The 21,487-nt window shown below is 37.7% G+C and overlaps 1 protein-coding gene across 2 annotated transcripts in view; it reads right to left on the bottom strand.

The window, feature by feature from the left end:
• The window catches only part of LOC149250707 (uncharacterized), a 218,118-nt gene extending 198,100 nt beyond the window's left edge, over nucleotides 1–20,018 (bottom strand). Inside the window, exon 1 of one of the 2 annotated variants that reach the window (XM_089459203.1) lies at nucleotides 19,379–20,018. In XM_089459203.1, the coding sequence (XP_089315329.1) occupies nucleotides 19,379–19,795 (417 nt within the window). In that variant the 5' untranslated portion in view covers nucleotides 19,796–20,018. The remainder of the gene's footprint in view (nucleotides 1–19,378) is intronic. The other variant, XM_089459202.1, reaches the window with a different exon arrangement.
• Nucleotides 20,019–21,487: the final 1,469 nt, after the last annotated feature.

Below are 21,487 nucleotides of genomic sequence, written 5' to 3'. Positions count from 1 at the left end.
TGTTGAAGTCAAGAAGGGGTATTCAATCAAGAAGACATCAAGCAGTGACTGTAGCAAATTCAAGGGTAACCAAGCTCAAGATCTTCAAAACCCTAGATCGAAGAAATCTACACCAACAAGAGTCTTGAAATTATCTTCAAGAAGGAAGCAGGAAGAAAGATCGAAACCCTAGAAGCACTTCAGAGATCATCACTCATACATCACCAAAGAAGTGGAAGCTCTTCAAATCTAAGGAAGGTTAGATCGAAAGGCAATCTTCTCTCTATTGAAGAAAGGATCATCTGAAGCAACATCATTATCAAGTTGAAGATTCTATCTTCACAAGTAAGTACATTTTCCTTATTCTAGTAAAAATGACTTCATGTTTCAAGGAGAACCAAAAGCTGGTTGGGATATCAAACTTCCTTGTATGGAAAAGAAGGATAGACATAGTCCTCGAAGTAAATGAAGTCATTGATCATGTCAATGGAAAGGTCTCCAAGCCATCTGAAGAACAAGCATTATCTGAATACATGGAAAGGGATCTCAAGGATCAAAAGATTGTTAAGCTATGAAACCGGATTCGTCCCCTAGGCCCTACGTGTCCCGAATTCCGCGAATTGGACACGATTCGAGCGGGTCTGTGTCCAAAAATCAGGACACGTCATGTCCGATTAGGACACTTCAAATCCGGAACATGTCCCGATCAGGACACTTTGAATCCGGAATGTGTCTCGATCAGGACACTTTGAATCCGAAACGTGCCCTGATCAGGACACTTTGAATCCGGAAATCAAGAACCCCCGTGGCGTTATAAAGGCGTATTTCCCCGTTCTATTTGCACATTCACTTGTTTAGTTTGTTGTGGGTTTGTTGTTGGTGTTTGGGAACAAGAAGCACAGGGTGTGGGAGCATTTTCAAGGAGATTCAAGCAACAGGTAAGTGCTAGAGCTTCTCAGATTTGATGATGGTGATACTATAGAGGGGTCATCCTCCACACCAGCAGATGCAGAGATGACTTTGGATACAGAGGAGGACGATGCAACAGAGGAGAGTGGTGACCATGATGATGAGGACAATGATGCTGATTTTGATGATGACTATGAGGGTTGATGACTCATGGGTCATGAGCTACCTACTACCTTGAGGCTTGTATACTTGTAGACTTGTAGTTGTAGTTGTTTTGTATTTGTTATTTCTATTTGCCATTGGCATTGCACTACCTATGTAAATAGTAACACATTTTGACTTTGATGACTTAATGAGAAAACTACAATATCTTTATCTTACTATCTTGTCTTTCTCCTATTGGATCATTGATGAATTGAATATATATTATAAATTTATAATTTATCATTTATCATTTATGTCACAATTGTATTTGTAATTTTGTATGCATAACGTTACTTTGTAAAACTTACATCTAGATGAAGATCTATGTTTGAATCAATGAATTTGTATCATGAATGAGAATTTGTGTAAGAAATATCTAATTTTTAATATATATCCAAGGTTGCACGAAACGGGGAAACGGGTACGAGTTTCCGAAACGGGAAGCGATACGAAACGCGACCTCCCCAAATTTTGGAAACGTGGAAACGCGAATATATAAATATATATATATATAAGGACATTTAAGAAATATGTGCAATCATAAAGCATATATGATACATTCTAATTTATTACATTATGATAAAATTGTCAATTGTCAATGCATAAACTATAAGTATCTAAATTTACATCACATTACTCATGAATAATCACATAATGAAAATAGAAATATCCAAAATCAGCCACGAGAAATTTCTAATTTTTTGTCTCGTGCTTGATTGGGAGTCTCCTCCTACATAGTCGAATGACCTTAGTGCTCTTGATTAAATACAAGTTTCATACCTTAGTACCCTACATTCTCTTGATTATTGGGAGTCTCCCCTGCATAGAGGGCTTTGTTCTCTCGATTAAATACAAGTTCCATACCCTAGTACATGATAAAATCCAATGGAAACATTGCAATCCCCCCAATCCTGAAATCCTGAAAAACAGATAAGTCTGCTGGATTTTGAGTGAGATCTAAAATTCTACTTTCTCCATATGAAATCCAATGAAGGCGAAACCACTCTCAAACATCCTGAGTCATTTCATGGTAATGTTAAAAATTTAAGTAAAAGGATGAAAATGAAAAATAAAGGAGAATATCACTTTTACTTTAAGAATTTAACATTACCATGAACTGCATATCAACACTAGGGCAAAAGTTCACTTTTATAACTTTAGACAGGCATTTGGAAGCAACTAGAAGTCACTAGGCTAACGTAAGAATAGATTAGAAAACAAATATAAAAAAAAAATTAAAAAAAACACAAGTAAATGCTGAAACGTGGGTCGTACGGCCCTGAAACGCGTTTCAGGCCGTACTGGCCACGTTTCAGTTTCGTGAAACGTGGCAGTACGGCCTAAAACGCGTTTCAGGGCCGTACCAAACGCGTTTCAGCGTTTCGTACTCGTTTCCGTACGGAAACGCCCTCCTACCCCACGTTTCCTGCAACATAGTATATATCTATATATATATATATATATATATATATATATATATATATAATATATATATATATAACGTATCCTAACATGTCTTGTTCCGGGGGGTCAACATGTCTGTATCTAACACTCGAATCCCCGTATATGTCGAATCCCGAATCCCCGTGTCAGGTGACTTAGTTCTTAAGGAGTCTATCAAAGATCCTCTCATCTCCTATGTAGTCAAGTTGGAGACATCTAAAGAAATTTATGATAGGCTGGGAGAACTTTTCTCTAAAAGCACGATAAAACAAACAAACAAACAAATATTCTTATCACTTAGATCTGATTTATATAAATTGAAGGTGTCGACGGATGCAGAAAGACATAAGTCACACCAAATGAAATCAACAAAATATGTCCTCATAGGAAATATGAGGTGGTTGAGTACAATTACATAACTCTGATTAGAAAACTCTAAAAGGACACCTGAGAATGGAATGTGTAAGGAAGGAAGCGATCGTGAGATATGTAACCCTGATGAAGGCAATCAACATCCAAAAAGACCAAGAAGATTTAAATAGGAAATCTATCAGAAAGTTATGAAGACTCTTATGAAAATCCGAAAAAGATGAAGACCCTTGACAATGGATATCTTTGGGAGATGTGTCAATATGTGTGCAGGATGTTGATACCTACAGAAAGATGTCGTGATGAAGAGCCACCTAGTAAGGTACAATTTGATTTATTGAATAATATCTGGATAATTTCATGCGGGGCTACTTACAAGTACAACTAGCATTCATATGATGAATGAAAGAAGCACGATGAGAAAGAAGTAGTTATATGATGAAGGCTCCAAATATGAAGAAGACCACTTTCCATGAAGAAAGGAATGACATGACGAACTAAGAAGGAAAGTGATCAATAATAGTTGCCCTACAAGAAAGAAGCTCAACTAACTTTCATGACATCAAGGAGAAAAGTTGATCAAGCAGCTGAAGGACCCACAAAGAAGAAGTTGATGTATAGAAGAGTCCCTAGCTAAGAGGGAGCTCTGACAGGTCCCTGATCAAGAGGGAGCTTGGATTAGATCACCCCCGATTACAAAGGGGTGACAGTTGTGTTTTTCTATTTCATGTGTCATGCACTAGACCAGGACTAACAGCCGTAAGTCTAGGTGAAGGCCATGGATGGAAATGAAGACACGTGATAGACACAACATTCTTGTCTTCACCTGGGAAGAAAGAATGGAGGGTTGGGTAATCATGTGGCATCTGATGCTCTTTGAGGATGTGTAGGGCATCCAAGACAAGAGTAGGCAAGATGATCGATATTCTTTGAGGGTTGGGAACCCAAGATAAGAATAGTTCTAAAAGGTCATACTCAATGAACACCCGAGTGGGTATGTACCTTGAGAGACAATGACTAAGGTGTCTAAAAGTCATTGGTCTTGCCAACATTGTGCTCTGATCTTATGAGAGATAGAGTTGTTAGTCAAGGCCTTGCTATGAACAATGTTGGTTACTATGATGCTATACAGAGGGGTTACCAATCCGATTCTTCTTATGAGAAATTCTTCAGATTGAGAATAACCAAGTACCATTGTAAATACCTCCCTAGTTAAGAGGGAGTGTAACTAGATTCGATATTTGTCAATGTAATTTTGATCTTTGTACTTGTCAAGAAAAAGAATTATTACTTTTATCAATTATATGAATGAGTTTCTTGCTCATTCTATAGGTCTAGGAAAGTCAAAGAGTCAAAATTATATTGAAGAGCTCTTCTTGAGCATTTATGTAATGAACATGAGTCAACCTAGTGTCAAGCAGCCCTCCAAGACAAGCACCATCCTTCAAAGAAGAAGCTTGCAAACAAAGCAATGAAAAGACATCATGTCGGCTTGCAAAAATATATTAAATAACTAAAGGATGACATGTCAGTTCACAGGGATAAGTCGGATCAAACTGGAGACATAACCACTATATATACCCAGCTGGGGTATCCGCAAAAGACACAGAAAATCTCAGACATCTCTGAAGTTTTCAGAGGTATGGTACAGGACTTTGGATAGCACAGTAAGACAGAATATTGCATTACTTTGTGGCTTTGGAGAAGGCAGTAAGGTGCAGTCACGATGATAACTACAGTGAATACCCTCGCATTCATCTCAGAAATCTCGATCAAGTTAAAGGTTACAAGAATCTCGGAGGAAGTCTTTATTATAGAATCTCGGTTGAGGAAAGGATCTATAGTTCTTGGATGCAGATTACAAGAGTACACACTCTCGGCATAAATATCACAGTAATGTATGCACAGAATGACAAAGACAAGGATAATCTCTGAACACAGGCACATACTTGATGAAGCTCTCTATGCTGTCATAGTCATGGTAACAAGGATGATCACAGTCTCAATATAAAGGAAGGATCTCAATGTACATCAAGGTGTCATCATAGGCATGAAGGATTAACATGAGGACTTTGATGCAGCAGTCACATGTATACATACATGTCTCATCATAGAAACCTTATCTACATAATGATGATCTCAGTAAGCAGCAAAAAACTAAGTAAAGATAGAGATATGGTGCAGCAGTCTTGCTCTCATGAATATCTCAATGATGTTGCAGCAGTAATGGGTGATCTCGTGGTACCGAGACGACGATGATCTCAGCAGTATAAAGAAGAGGATTGGTGGTTTGGTCTTGGAGTGGCTCAGTTAGTCAAGGGTCATGGTCTTGTTGTTCGTCAATTGGAATCTCCATAAGAAGAATTTTATGCGGGTTTTCCTCTCCAAGAGGGAGAGGTTTTGGCCCTGGCAGAATGCCAGCTTATTGTGTTCTTGTCTCTTTGTAATGGTAGCTATTTAATGAATAAAAGAAGACACACTAAAGTTAACAGGCTAAGAATTAATAGTTATCATGAAAAGAAGAATCTCATTAACCCTGTGCCCTAGATTCTTCAACATTTGCAACCCTGCCATAGCAAACTCTCCTTGCTGCATTAGCCCTGTCTTTTGGCCTGCGGCCCTTCCATTCCTCCACAGCCCTCACCCTCAGCCTTCACCTCATTCGCTCAAGCCTTCCACTCCTCCTCTTTTCTACGGCTTACATCCTCTTCTCCGCTGCCTGTAGCAGCTTCCCTTCCCTCTGCCGCAGCCCCTGCCTTTCTCCTTCCTCCTTCTGCCTGCTGCAGCCTCTTTCCCCTGCCACTGTCCCTTAAGCCTCACGCTGCCTGCTGCAGTCTTCATCACACTCTTCCGCTGCCCTAAGTTCTCTTCCCTGCTGCCTGTAGCAGCTTCCTAAACCTTAGTGCAGCCTTCATTTGTTGCCATAGCCCTAACGCAAGCCTCGGAGGGCCAATAAAATTTACTGCAATTAATCATTAAGGCTCACACTCCTTGATTGCAGGGGTATCACATCTATAAGGTATTTTGAGGAGCCTCACTGTTGTGATTTGGGTACCAAATCTGTCATATCAGTTATTTAAGAAGGACTGCTAAGCCTTTGAGGTTTGCTTTCCATCATCATTCTTGACTGCTATGAATAATTAGATCTAAAGCATATTATTACAGTGACTTAATAAATACCATAAGACAATAATAATAAGCCTAAAACCAATGCACATTGACCATAAGAGGCTAATAAGTTCATATGTTTTTCTGTTAGTGACTTTCCAAGTATTTTTCTGAGGTCTGGTATATGATTTCTGAATCTGAAGTATGCTTTTCGAGATCTGATGTAAGAAATCACTTTGCTAAGGTTTAACATTCATAAGAAATTACTTCTCAGTCTTGGGAGCATTATTTCTATCTTTCTAAGCTAATGGTGAAGTATTAAAAGAAGTCCCAAGACATAATATGAACTGACATAACAATTACAAAAAGGGGAACAGGCATCTAAGTTATCATTGCAGCATCTTTTGTGGACTGATATCATCTCTCTTAAAATATTTCAGGGGTTGGTGCATTTTTTGAGGCATTGGGTGGCAGACTTCATTGGTTGCTCTTGTTGTCTTGCTTATTTGGGCATTGCATGTTTGCATCTCTTATCATTGCAAAACATTACATCGACATTCTGAGTTGTATTTTGCATTTTACACAACATGTTTTAGCTACTCTTCGGGCATATTAACTCTTGCATGATATATTCTTCCTATACTTATCACTGGTCCTTACAAAATTGCTGCATTATTTAAGTGAAGAAGGAATCCTACAGTAATCTGATCTGACCTTAACATTGGCAATTTTTTTAAGCCTGGTACACTGTTCCTAGCTTTAAAATTGGATATTGTGCACTGACTCTTGTCCCTTGCTCTTTGAGTAATTAATCTGGTTACGTGAAGACTGATATTGACTAATCCTATTTCTACTGTGGACTGATATACCTCAACAGTAGTTACAATAGTCTGATCTTTCTTGAGAGTGGTACATTTTGAAGTATGGTGCATCCTTTCATCTCTGAAGTTAATCATTATTGTGGTATTTAGATAGCAGATCGGTATTTGGCACTGATTTTTCTCTTCTAATCTTGTCAAAGTTTTGACAATAGCCCATTCCTCTAGTTAGATTACTAACCATCTTGCTAGAAGTGCATTGCATGATTAGATTAATTGCATTTCATAGTTGCATTGCACCATCTAAATTTTGTTGCATTTTCTCATTTATAAATCACTTTCAGCAATCTCATTGAACTTTGAGTTATTATGCTTGTATGCTTGAAATTCTCACCGGTTCCTAATTGCTATTAAATAAAGTGAGAACACTCTAAACAAGTCAAATAACTAAAGGTTTATGATATGACAATGCTTCATTAATCTATCATTGGAAGAGTTCTTGTAATCTCATATTTCAAGTTAACAAGTCAAATAACTAAAGGTTTATCATATGACAATGCTTCATTCATCTATCATTGGAAGAGTTCTTGTAATCTCATCTTTCAAGTGACACTTCGTAAGTATTGATTGCAGATCATTTTACATCACTCACATGTGAGCATTTATCTAGAAGTGTATTTGAAGCAACCTGACATAGTTTCCTATCTTGCATTCTTGAAAATTTGCTACTTGGTCTTTTCTTATTTTGCACATAATTGGTTAATCTAAGTAGTGATTTTCATTCACCATCTAACAAGTGTGATTTTGCTAAGTTAATCTTTCTTATCTCAGCTGTCTAAGAAAATGAAGGATATCTTTTTGGCATGTGAGATTTGCTCTAACATCAAAGTGTCTATCATTGCTATTGTTTCATTGAGATAATTTCCTATTGTTTCATTGAATATTGTCATTGCTAGCAATCTGATTATCTTGATTTATTGTGCTAACATTTCTTCTTGCAGTACTGCTTAACTAATAACTTGAAGTTTCCATGTTGTGCAAGTGACATAATCTATATTAAAGCATTGTTCATTAGGCATTGGTCTCTATTCGATAACCTTGATATTGTCTCATTGATCTCAATTTGTTTAATCTTGTTAGATTTTAAGCTTCTGTGGTAGTTTTTTGCAGTGGCATGATCCGGATTATCCACAGTTTGGTGCTCATTCTGTCGACGTTTCAAACCCCAAAGGGGGTCCATCATCAGGACTAAATTAGATAGAATGTGAATGAAAGCTTATTGAGAGAAGAGTCTTCTGACCTGGGTATAAATAAACCTAGATCCCTAATTTGTTTAATCTTAGATATCATTTTGGGATTCAACTGCGTTAATTAAGTCATTCACGTATGACCATTTCCATGAGAGGTAGTCGTAACTGACTAATTTCTCATGATTTTTGAATAGTTCACTTAGCACTCATTGCATCGGGTGATGCTCACAGGGGTGAAGAAGTGGGATTGAAACTAGTGAAATGAATCACATAGCATCAAGGCATACTTTGCTCATTCAATAAACACACTTGCTAATTAATCTCAATTCAAGTTGTCTAGAGAGGTAGTGATCTTGCCCTTTGATCTCCTAGGACTTGTTGCTTCAACAAGTTTTCCCCCTTTCATCTATCTTTAGGGACTAGAACGGAGTGAGTAGGGATCAGGGTGACAACCCCTACTCTGAGCTTTGTGCCTTAAGTGTACACTTTGGGCGACAACAGAGCCCACAAAGCCCAAATTGGGTTTGGAGATGTTTTGCAGCACAAGGAGGGTATCACCCTCTTCATCATGATTTTTGAGGCCCTCTCCCACGTTTTTAGCACAAGGGGCAAGGGGCCTCAACGTTGCCCCTCTAGGCCTCCACGCATGCATGACGTCAGCCTTGTGTGGGCTTAATAGGAGAATTTAATTTAACTTTAAAGCTATCACGGCTAGCTTGTAACTATGGGAGGATTACTTAACACATTAGGCATGTAAAGGGGCTTTGTCTTTTGTAATTTGAACTCATAACACTTGTACAATGGGTGAGACCTAGTCTCATCCTAAACCATCACACTTGGGATTTTCACATAGCTCATTAGAGATTTCAGACCTGCAATTTGGAGAAGAATTTGGATGTTTTATGGATGAATTTTGATGTTTGGATCTTTTCACTATCTTTCTTGGAGCCTCTAATGTCTTGTTGATGGATGGATATACTTCACATTATCTTGTAAGTGCTCTTTAATGATGTATTTCTGATTTTCGCTATGTCTAATGCATGGAATATTGTCTCTTGATGAAATTTTGTGCCCTAGTTATTGAACATTGTTCTAAATTTGTAATCTTGAGAAATTTTTGCATGTGTTACTCATTGATAATGTGAAAAGAATGTTCCTAGTGGATACTAATTACATTTAAATTTTTAATCCATGAAACTCTATTAACTTGATTGAATACTGAAGAGGGTAAATATTTGAAGGGGTAGTTAGGGCTTCCTCTTTAGGCCTCCTTGAAGGACGATTTGATCAAATCAAAGTTCCCATGACTCCAACCTCCCAATGGTCTAGGCACTAGTCTTATCCCTTGGTGGTCACTCTTAAATTTTCTCCACAAGAATCTCTTTCTTTCTTTGTCTTTTTGGATAGGGAGGCTCCCATAAGGTTTGGTGCGAATTCTTTTGGAGGAAGCCATTTCGAACTTCGCTTGGATTGAATTCTTCCTTAGTGTCTCCTCTAGGGATCCTCAAGTTTTGGTGGAATTCCCATGGTGGATTCTCCGTAAAATTGATGCCCTAGTTGTCACATCAAGAGGGAACCCTAGAAGTTAATCCTTCAATTTGGGGATTCTTTAAAGGCAATCTTATAAAGTACTTGGTGAAGTAAATCATTAGTTGCCTTTTCACCCTCCCACCTTGACCTTAGATGTGCATATATATTGTGTCAAATTTCAACCCTAGGTCCCGTGTAGGTTCTCTTTCAAGGGGTTTTTCGTGGAAAGTTTTACTAGCTTCTCCCAAAGCTCATACCTTCATTGAACCTTTCCATTGAATGAGCCACCTTCCCTCATTTCAAACCCATCGTAGATACACATCTATCACAAGTGAGTATTACAGTCGTTGGTGAAAATCTGAGAAGAGTAGGGGAGATAGGTTGTGGTGATAATGGGCCTTTGTCCCAAGTGTTGTTGTGCTCTCTAGCTTTTGCCTCTTTACAAGGCCTACTAGTTTGTGCAGCAACAGGTCACATGCCACAGAATTTAGACTTGTCACAAATATGAATTACAGGCTTCGGCCTCCACCTCAGGGTACGAATTACAAAGAATTGTCTTTCTTTGAACAATGATTGATCACAGAAATAAGTTATTCATTCAGGCTTTGATATGCTTCTTTTCTTCCTTTGTATGCCCAGAAAGTATCTTGATTATGTGCTCAGACGAGTGCATGTTGAGGCAGACGAAAGACCTCTATATATAGTCAATCATAAGGTCGAATGGGTGTCAATTCTAGCTCAGCCGACTTGAACACTTGGGAGCCAAAAATCAATATTCAAAATTTTAAATTTTGTTCTTTTGATAAATGCAAGTACATCAATATGAAGACCGACCATAGCTACAAATGCAAAATGGAGATGGATTTTTGGGATGGGCTTGCTATCAAGGAGTAATTCACCCATCTTCCTCATAATAATGTAATGTTGGGTGAGATTAGAGAAAACCTTCTTAAGAAAAGGACTTATAGGATCATTAACAAATAAAAGAATGACGTAAAATATACGAGCAAGAGATTTGAATGTTGGAGATAGATTATTCAAAACAATACTCAAAAGTTTCATATATAATTTTCTTTTCCTCTTGCTTGAGATTGAAGTAGGTCGATGATTTGATCTACCTTGAAGCTGGCCAAATTTCAAACAAAGGAAAGAACCACTTTGAATCCATAAGCTCAATGACAACAAAAGGAAGGTTCCTAATGGAATGAAGACTTCAAAAATCTACCTTTATAGATCCAAATGGTACAAAACCCTAGGTAACCATAAGAATAAAGGTATTGACCTAAAAGAAGGGTGAAAGGTGCCAAAGAACACCTTAGAAGGAAGGAACAACCCTAGATTAGGATTTATATCTCTAGAATCCCTAGAGAAACCCTCAAAGAGATGATTCAAGAAAACCCTAGGTTCGCATTGTCACAAAGATGCCACTAGCCAATACTTTTTGGATCTACCAAAAGAATTGAGAAACTAAGGTTCACACTTTCTCTGATACCTAGTTGAGATGTACAAGGATCAAAAAAAGAATCAATGGAAACAAATCTCACCCAAATTCAAAAATAGCTTCCTCACAAATGCGCTAGAAAGATATAAACCTAGTGTGTTAAAGAGAGAGTGAAAAAGCCAAGCACATATGCTAAAAGCAACAATACATAAGAGTAGTATGTACCTTGTCGAAAAATGTCAATTACAAAATAAATAAATAAAGTAAACACCAAAATTAAGTGCCTTAGGGCTTATGACACTTGTATTTCAAATCAAGAAGATCATATGATAAGATGACGCAAATGAGAGCTTAAGTTGTGCATTTATACACAACTCAAGTGAGGCATCCCTTTGAGAGGGGTTATAGGCCCTGTTACCCACCCATGTGGGTAACCCATAGGAGAAACTTTTTCTCCTATTTTCTCAGATTGCCAACCAACAACCCTATGATGATCCACAGATATCTAGCCTCAGATGCCTCTCATCCATGTTTTAGTCAATGATTTATTTCATCTAGTTTGCTCATTCAATGAAGGTGGGTAATCTATTATAAGGTACATCAGCCATTTTTGTATTAAGATGCTTGCATTTAATGTTTAAGGGCATTCTAGGATGGATCACAAGTTGAATTGGATGATAGACTGCTTTTGACTATCATTAGTTCTCTTGGTCCGCCTTGGTGGTTATCACTTCCCACTAGTCTAGTGTAACCTTCCTTGAGGCCTTTCTTTCACTATCTATGAGGGACACAAGTAGGAGGTTATGACTAATGTTGCATGTCCATGGTAAGCCATACTTAACACTTTCCATCTCTCCCTTGTATGAACATCCCATCTTCAAGTTGATTGTCATTCGTCACCAGTATTGGTTCCCTATTTTCCTCATCCTTAAGTAGGGGCCTAGAAACTTTTCCCTAAGAGGTCGATGCGGCAAATAGAAAGGTAAGAGCATAAGCCATAATGTTAAAATGCAAAAAATTGGTGGGGATAAGCCAATATATGTAGATAAAAGCCTAGCCTAACCTCTACCCCCCTCATTAGCCCTCACCCAGCTCCCAACGAATGCATGAGTTATCTAAATGAAAGAAACTTTGAATATCCCAACCCAATGGGCAATGAAACACTTCATCATTAAGGGGTCAATGATAAATTAATGAAATCGTGTAACCCAAGCTATGTATCTAATGGAGAAATCAATGAAGAAAAGGGCGCACAAGAGGGGTGGTAAAAATTGGCCAAGAAAAAGGATAACTCAGGCCCCACGATTGCTCCCTTTTCACATCATAATGCTCAAGAATGTTGAAATTTCATAGCTGGTACAAGATTGTGGCATGTTCCATAAAGCAAACGCCACACCATGTCATTGATCACTTGTACCTACTAAATGATGGATCAACCTAGGAATTGTTCCTCCCCTTAGGGTTGGAAGCACCTAATAGGGCCTTATGATAATCCTCCCATACCTAAGCATGGTAACTTGTTTACAAATCATAAGCTAGAAAAACATTTGAATATGATTCTTGTGTAAAGTACTTTGATGCCTTTTACATTAACTATGGCCCACTCAAACACTCTTATGGTTCTTGCAGCTATGATGTTGACCTCACTTGATTATGTGAGTAATTGTTAGATTCTTGTTCCTAGGTATAGCTTCCATCCCTTAAGGAATCATATAATGCTTCGTCAACACTTCAGAGAGGACGTCTAGCCCCACTTAATGACTCTAATGGGCACCAAAACCAAGATGTTGACCACTTTTTGAAGAGCGTTGACCTTAGGATGCATCCAACATTGTTGATGGCACTCGCCTATCTATCTAGAACCTAAAACGCTACACATTTGAGTTAGGGAATTGCGTAGAGAGATGATGTACCCCAGAGATGACAAGGCACCCCCAAGTTGGCATTGCACCTTCTTGATGGACGTTGCCTTCTTTCTGAGATGATTTAGTGATTATGATGATTTGAGACCCCTCTGGAGGGGAAGGTACACTGCTTTGCATGATGAGGTCATACCCTAGCTCCATGACGTCCCCTTCATGTGGCTTGGATTGATGATGTGGGCTTATTTAATGCTTTGTTGATGATTGGGCTTATTTAGCTTGATGATTGGACACCATTTGATGAGGAGATGTGACTTTTGGTTTGAGGAGCACCCCCTTGAGTCATCCATGGCACATTTTGATGAGAGACACCTTTTAAAAGACAATGTCACCCTTGGAGACTTTTAGCTCACATGTGTGGGTTGAAAGAGGTTTGTTTTAATGTTTTATCACTGAGTTAGCTATCTTTGGGGGTAAGCTTGTGACCTATCCAACTTGTAATCACATTTTATATTAATTTTAGGGTTTCTAGTCTAATTTCGAAATCAACTCGGTTGCCCTCATTGTCATATTCACACTTGGAAGGTAGTGCACACTAACTTGTCTCTTTTCTCTTGGTCGTTATCAAGCATTAAATAAGCAAATTTTCTTGGGGAGGGTATTGTGATTGGATGGTTATTTCTGTTGAATGATGAATGGTGATTCTATGATGATTTGTGCTACTTTAACATAAGTATCTTCTTTCATCTTGTACATTTTGTAGAATTAAGGTTTTATGAAATTTTCACCAAAGTGTTGTTGAATCTTTTGTGGTTCTAACATCTCTTTAGCAAGATTGCCATCAAGCTTCTATTGAGGAACCTAAGTGTAGCTTCCTCCCATATGTCTCCTAGAAAAATGAAGGACGTTAGGGTTTGAGGAATTGAGAAACCTGAGTGTAGTTGTCTCTCTCTCCCTTAAATCACTTCCATCGGTCCTCTTCCATAGATTTTAGCCTTGGACTCCATTAGCTCTCCATTGAGAAGGGCACTAGTCCATTATCTTGTGTCAATCCATAATAACAAAAATAAAACCCTAAATCATTTTTTTATGTTTTTTAGGGTAAATTAGGGTAGGTTACAACAAAGTTTACATTTTTCAACGTTATTTACCTTGGATCTTATAGTCCCAGGGTTTGACTTTGCATACACTTAATTGGAAAAGTAAAAATGTTATTTCTCATGCATTTTTCAATTATTAATTAGGGTTGACATCTAGGGTTTTACTTCTTGTTTCATGTGTTTTCAGCCATTGAATATTGTTGTAATATAATTTCTAGTTTACCCATTAAATAGCTCTTACTTTTAACTTGTCTATAATAAATTTTGGACTGTTTTGTTAATGTTGTTATAAAAATGTACATAATGTAATTATGTTGATTGAAACCCTAGTTGATAACCGCAAAGTGTAATTTCTAGATTGCATGTGTTTGGGAACCGATTTGAGCCTCTCCAAGACCTACTAAGCCCTCCGGATTTAGCTATAGAGTATTTTGAACTCATTGTCTTGGAATTACACCTTAAACCACTCAAAAACACTAACCTTTTGAATATCTATCATTGGGTGAATCTAGTAGTAGAACCCTTAGAGTTATCTGCCTAGGTTACTTGGCTTACTTAATCATTGAGATCTAGTAGGAAGCCTCCCTTGTGGGGATAACATCCAACCACAAAATAGCAAGGGAATAGTTGTTAAAGTGACAATGTTAGCTAATCTCATTGTTGCTCGCAATCTAGAGTGCTTAGTGAGGCTTTACACTAAGGTGCTAGATTTTGCAATTAGAGACCCATAAAACAAGGGGACGCACCCCAAAAGGGTTATTGAGCCTACATAACAAATTTGACTACGTAGGCTTTAACCCTAAACCTGGTATAAAATAAATGAAATAAAATATGGCCTTAGCCATAAGTACAAATACATAATGATACATATGAACGGGCCATGACCACATGTACAGATAACATCAATAATTCCAACAAATCTCATCTCCAAAACTAGATTGATCTTTGGCTTAGTACAAGTACATAAATGAAAAGAAATATGGCATTGGCCATAAATACAAGTATATAATGATACATATGAATGAGCCATGAACACGTGTATAGATAACACCAATAAGTCCAACAAATCTCATCTCCAAAACTATATTGGGCTTTGGTTTAGTACAAGTAAATAAATGAAATAAAATATGGCCTTAACCATCAATACAAGTACATAATAATACATATGAATGGGTCATGACTACGTGTACATATAACACCAATAATTCCAAGAATATCATCTCCAAAACTAGATTGAGTTGTGTATTTATACACAAATCAAGCGAGGTGTCCCTCCAAGAGGGAGTTATAGGCCCACAAAACAATAGCACACCCTAGAAGGGTTATTGAGCCTACATATCAAATTTAACTAGGCAGGCCTTGACCATAAACCTAGTATAGAATAAGGGAAATAAAATATGGCCTAAGCCACAAGTACAAGTACATAATGATACATATGAATGGGTCACGACCACACACAAATAACATCAATAATTCCAAAAATCTCATCTCCAAACTAGATTGAGCTTTGGTTTAGTCAAGGGTAATTAGAAAATAGCAAAATATTAGCACCAAGGAAAAGCCCTCACTTGCATGTCGATGTTGGTGGACCACCAAGTAAGCTTTTGGACCTTGGCAACTGGGAAGAATTGGGTTCATAGAGAATCATGTATGTCAAGAACAAAGTTTGAAGAAAATGAGATTGGCAAGTTACATACAAATTATTTATCTTGGACATTTGTCAAGAACTACAAGGCTTGGCCAAATGGGAAAAAAATATTTGAATGGCAAGTCTACTTGATATCCTTTTAATGTCACGGATGTAGTTGAAGGCCTCAAGGGTCTAGCAATGAGATTGATGTTTAGTCAAGTACATTATAAGGATCCCTATCACTACCCTAATATTGGAATTCATGTTGCAAATATTGTGGATCTTAGTAATTTATACAACACAGGGCACAGTGCCGCTAAGGTCATAGCTTCTCAAAGGAAAAATCAAGGTTCTTATTGAATTGAGAAATTTAGGAGGGTCACTTAGGTGCTCAATTCTAAGGATCATTGATACAACTTAGATTACATCATTAGCTGGACCACTAAAATAATTCCTTGTTGCGTGGTAAATTGCAAAGAACCTCGAAACATCAAACTTGATCCCCCCCGACCCCCCCCCAAAAAAAAAAACATATTCAATGTCGCAAAGAATACGATTCAATACAACTAGGCTTGATTTCTCTGAAAAGAAAAATAAATAAATAAAAGGATCAATTATACTTTTGCTTATTATTTTACTTGAGAGTAGCTTGTTCAAATTTAGATCAATTATTTACTCATTTGGCCACGCAATTGCTTCCGCTAATCAATCTACCAGAGAGAAGTCCAAACCAACTAGACATGTAAAAGTACTCTTGCTTTAGCATATTCCACAAACCTATAAATCAAAACAAGTACCAAGCCTATTGTGCAAGCTAATTCAAAGCAATGCAACAACTATATCAGCAAGCCCTTAGAATCCAAGGCTGGCTTAAGTCAAACAAGACCTCCTCCCTCATCAAGTCATAACTTCCTTGCGTGGCACACAGAAACAAAGATTATTCATTATTGCGCTATAACGTTAAAAAGATTATGATTTTAGAATAATTAATTAGACAAGTTCTTGGTGATTCAATCAACATTAAAAAGTGCAAAATTTATTAAGAAGAAGATTATCAAGGCTGAATGGGTTATTTCACCACCAAGGCAACAGCAGCAATGTGAACCTTTGTCTTTAATAGAAACAAAGCATGTTGACACAACCACTCTGGCAAAAGGAAACAGGAAAGGCAACATCAAGAAGAGGGAAAAGGCAAAAGCAATCATGACAAGACTTGAAAGGAAATTGCTTTCTTCAACTATGCAGGTGCACAAGAGGCAGAAGGCTCAAGCCCAAGTACAGACCCAGTGAAGAAGTTTTAGATCTTCCACGACTTTTGCAAACAAAGTTGACCAAAGCTAGGTCAAAATCTCAAGAGCTGTCAAGATCCCTCAACCATGTTAACTCACCCAGACCCACCAACTCTTACTGCTGGTCCAAGTATGCATCCAGTAGACTTATGCCGTAAGAGTTTTGCTGAAATGTTCTTATCACCCCTTCGTCTAGACTCTAAAAGAAATTTTCCACCATAGAAACCAAAAATTTATTGGCCCATAAAGAGGTGCCAAGAGCCCTCACCAACAAAGGGGGAATGAAACCTGAACCAAAACCCATAAATGCCCCTGCTTATGAGATTGACACTTTGAAATTCCCTTACTAACATTTCTTATTTATTTGGCCGTGCAATTCTTTCTGCCAATCGATCCACCAGAAGGGAAGAAAAGAGAAAGAAGGTTGGAGGAGAAATGAAAGTAAGTTCTTAGCATGAGCGAGTTTTTTCTTCATGACATGCTTGTAACAATCCTACTTCATAGTTATATTCTTCTGAAGAAGAATAAAGCTCAAAAGCCAAAGATCATTCTTCTGTTTGGTTCTTCGCATTGTGCTATTTATTTGTCTTTGGTTCTTTTTCAGAATTTTTGCAGACAGGGCCATAGCTGTTAAAGTGGATATTGCAGGCCACAGACGGGGTTCGATACAAAGAAGGCATGTTTGCCCGAAAAACAGATAATCAGAGTGCAAGGCTGCTACGACGTAAACAGGTTCAAACATCTTTTTGTGTCATACATACCTACCATGCTAAAAATATGATAGCTGCGGAGCTTTTGCATATTCAATAAGTCCGCAAACTTTGGTATGACAAATAAATAAGAAATGAGAATTAAAACTTCCATTGTCTGAAGATTACTGCCCTTGTTCACATGTCTGCAGTGACCAGACGGCAGTTGTCAAATTCACAGCTTCAAGTAATTTGTTATCATACAAACCTCGTGCTCTGCAACAGACTTGCACACAGATTAAATTTTTCATTCAATTTCACCATCCAGCCAGAGGGAACCAAGAAGGCCCTAAACAAAACTGCTCACTAACCATTTTGCCCCGGTGATCACGTTGTCAAAGAAAGTATTTGCTACATGAGAAGTCTAAGCCCTTCAGATGTTTGTTATGCAGGTAGGTCAAAAGAATGGAAATGAATCGTTTCCTCATTGGAGCACCATCATTGTTGGACAAGTGGGTATAGTTCCTAGCTAGATATTTAGCTCTGATTTTTTTCTTCTTACTTTTAGTATTGATCAAGGAGGAGCTTTTGCACTCCCACATTGTATTTACACTGAAATGTACATGTTGGTCCAATCAACCTAATATTTTCTAGGGAAAACCATGTAGGGAAACCCGAAGGATGTTGCTCCACATTCACGGCTAGCTTCCTAGTAAACCCAACAACATATACTAGTGCATCACACCCAGAAATTCAAAGCAGGCACCTACTGCCATCGAACCATTCAAATGCCTAGCAAACGGTCAGGCTAACCCCTTGGATACCATTGAACTACTTTTGTAACCAATTGTTTAATATCAATAAAATTCTCTTATCTTATCACATCACCTTATATTTTATGTCTTTCCCGAAAAATAGAGTCCAGAAGGTAGAATTGCATCTTTTGAAAGGACAGACTAGATATGCAGGATGATATATTATATACCACCTGACTGTATCACTGGAAGTATGGTACATTTCAAAATGCATCTCGAAATGCTTTCAATAGAGTTAGAGTTATCACAGTCACAGGGATGCAGTGAAGGGAAGCTTCTCCCCAAAATCAACCTGATCACATTGCAATTTGCAAGTATCATATGCTACGTGGATCGTATCACCATGAGTATGGTGTCTTCCAGAATATACCTTTAACACGTCCACGCATTCGACAAGAAATCCGTTATACTTGGAAGACCAGCGGAGAGCAACATTAAGTAGACCTAGCAAGGTATGGGTACCTAATTAGCATGGAGTTGCCTTGAGCTAAAAATCAAAAAAGAAAAACGTCAAACGGGCCTTGGTTTGGTTTGATCGTAAGGCAGGGATGATGTTGATATTCCCCATAGAAGGTTCAAATCCCCAGTGACATGATCCATCCCTGGTAGGCCATCTTACCTCTAAAAGCAGGCTGTTTTATACTATTGGGATCAGTTGCAGGGGTAGTGGTGATATTCCCCAGAGAAGGTTCAAATCCCAGTGACATGTTCCATCCCTTGTAGGTCCTCTTACCTCTTAAAGCAGGTTTTTTTATACTGTTGGGATCAGGTGCAGGGGTAGTAGTGGTATTCCCCAGAGAAGGTTCAAATCCCAGGCCATCTTACCTCTTAAAGCAAGCTGTTTTATATTATTAGGATCAGGTGCAAGTCCAAGTAGATATCTACCACCATGTCAGCATTATTTGTAGTGAACAAACTCTATAAAGCTAATAGAGCCCTTACCTGGGACGTAAGGTCTGCCAAGGTACAAATAGTCCCCGCGGTGATACTCTTTGTCAAGACAGGATACTTGTCGAGCTTCTGCAAATACCATTTCACAACGGACGACGTACTCGCATTCTTTGAAGCCGACAACGAAGCGCTGCTCCTGCTTGAAAAAAGGGCAACAGGAGCGCAAAAGCCTTGTGAAATTGTCCTCCAACTATACTCCTTTGTCTTCACACTATTCAACATAATGTTCCTATAAATACTCTCAAATATTCCATGACTTTTCTGGTGCTGCCCCGAACAACGAGCAGAAGAAGACACGGAATTGAATGCATTGGGACAAGTCACAGTTGATTTGCTTGAATTTGGAGATGGCTGTGCCTTCCATGTCTTTGTCGTTGCCGAGGCTCTGCGTGCCAGAGCCGGAATCATGATTTTGCTGGAGTTATTGGCAGGCTGTGGGGATTAGATTTGACTCTGCTGTTTCTTCTGCCTGCCAAATCAGTTGGGTGCCGCTACAGCCCAACGAGGATGACCAGCTCAGGATGGCGCGCTAAATTTAACGGCCCTGCAAATGCATGAACCACTGGTAAACAGGCCAGGGTTAAACTTAAACCAATCTTAATGTACAGAAAGAGTCGGTATTGAGTACTGTTCTAAAGGTAACGTGAAACCTAGCAACTATAATATTTAAATTTGTTTTTTTTAATTTATGCATGTAATTAATTATTCATTCCACATTGAACACGTGGACTTGCTTATTCATTTAAATATTAAGTCACCATTGGTATTGAGTTGACTGTTATAAAGGTAACGTGAAACCTAGTAACTCTAATATTTAAATTTTTTTTTTTAATTTATGCATGTAATTAGTTATCCATTCCGAATTGAACACGTGGACTTGCTTATTCACTTTAATATTAAGCCATCATATAGCGAGCTGTCCAAACGTCGTAATTTTTTAACTTTTCACCGTAATAATTATTATTCTAAGTGGTTGAAAATTCAATTTTATATTATTTAAATTGTATTTTAACGTATAACCTATATGTATTTAGTTATTCAAGATAGTTATTCAAGATATTGAGGCATTCTTGTAGACATATGATAATGTCTCGTAAAATTGTAATATGTATTTTTTTTCCCTATAAAGATTTACACATTGTGAGTTTTTGGAATATTGTGTGGTATTGTTAATGTCTTTATTAATAGTAGTAATTCATAATATGATTTACACATTGTGAGTTTTTGGAATATTGTGTGGTATTGTTAATTTCTTTATTAATAATAGTAATTATTATGTGGAAATTTTTTAAATGTTTTGATTTAATTAATTTAAAAATATATATTTTGTTATGGTAAAGATGTAATGTTTTGCAGGGAAGCAAGAAAATAAAAAATTTAGCTTGGTCAGGTGGGAGCAAGTAGTATTACTTTATGAAGAAGGAGGCTTATAAGTACAGATACTTAAGCTTATGATTGCAGTACTGGAATGAAAATAGTATGGAGACTAATTACAAGAAAAGAGAGCTGGTGGAAAAAGACTCTTATATCAAAATATATGGATGACACCAGAGAACGATTACTTAATGGAAATATCCCAATAAGACACTGCACCCAAGTATGGAAGCTGGTTAAAAAAACAATTCCATTAATGAGTAGATACATTTCTAAAATCTCAGGCAATGGAAAAACAATTTCAATTTGGGAGGACAGAATCATGGGAAAAGAACCACTACAGACTCATCCAGAAATTAAAGACATACAAGAGTGGATGAAAGGTAAAGGTTTCAATACTTTACACTCAATCTCTCTATGGAACCAAAAGGAGTGGCAAGACTGGAAAATCTTAGCAATTACGGCAGATCTAGAATGGCAATGGACCAAAATTAGGCAGCGCCTAAAAGGGGCAGTGCCAATCCACCATGATGAAGTAGATGATTATCTTTGGGACCCAAGCGGTGGACATTACACAGATAGGACTGGATATAAAATCCTTCAAGAACAACCAAATCAACAAGATTGGGATTCTTGGAAAATAGCATGGAAATCAGAAAGTCTGCCTAAGATCAAAATGTTCATCTGGACTCTTTTAAAAGGGAGAATATTGACCAGTGAAAACTT

The sequence above is a fragment of the Pinus tabuliformis genome, chromosome 7 (assembly GCF_031772625.1).
Source record: "Pinus tabuliformis cultivar Carrire ecotype Pingquan chromosome 7, CPIR1, whole genome shotgun sequence".
Classification (NCBI taxonomy): Eukaryota; Viridiplantae; Streptophyta; class Pinopsida; order Pinales; family Pinaceae; genus Pinus; species Pinus tabuliformis.
The sequence above is the reverse complement of the archived record's forward strand: the minus strand, read 5'-3'. Positions and strand labels throughout refer to the sequence as shown.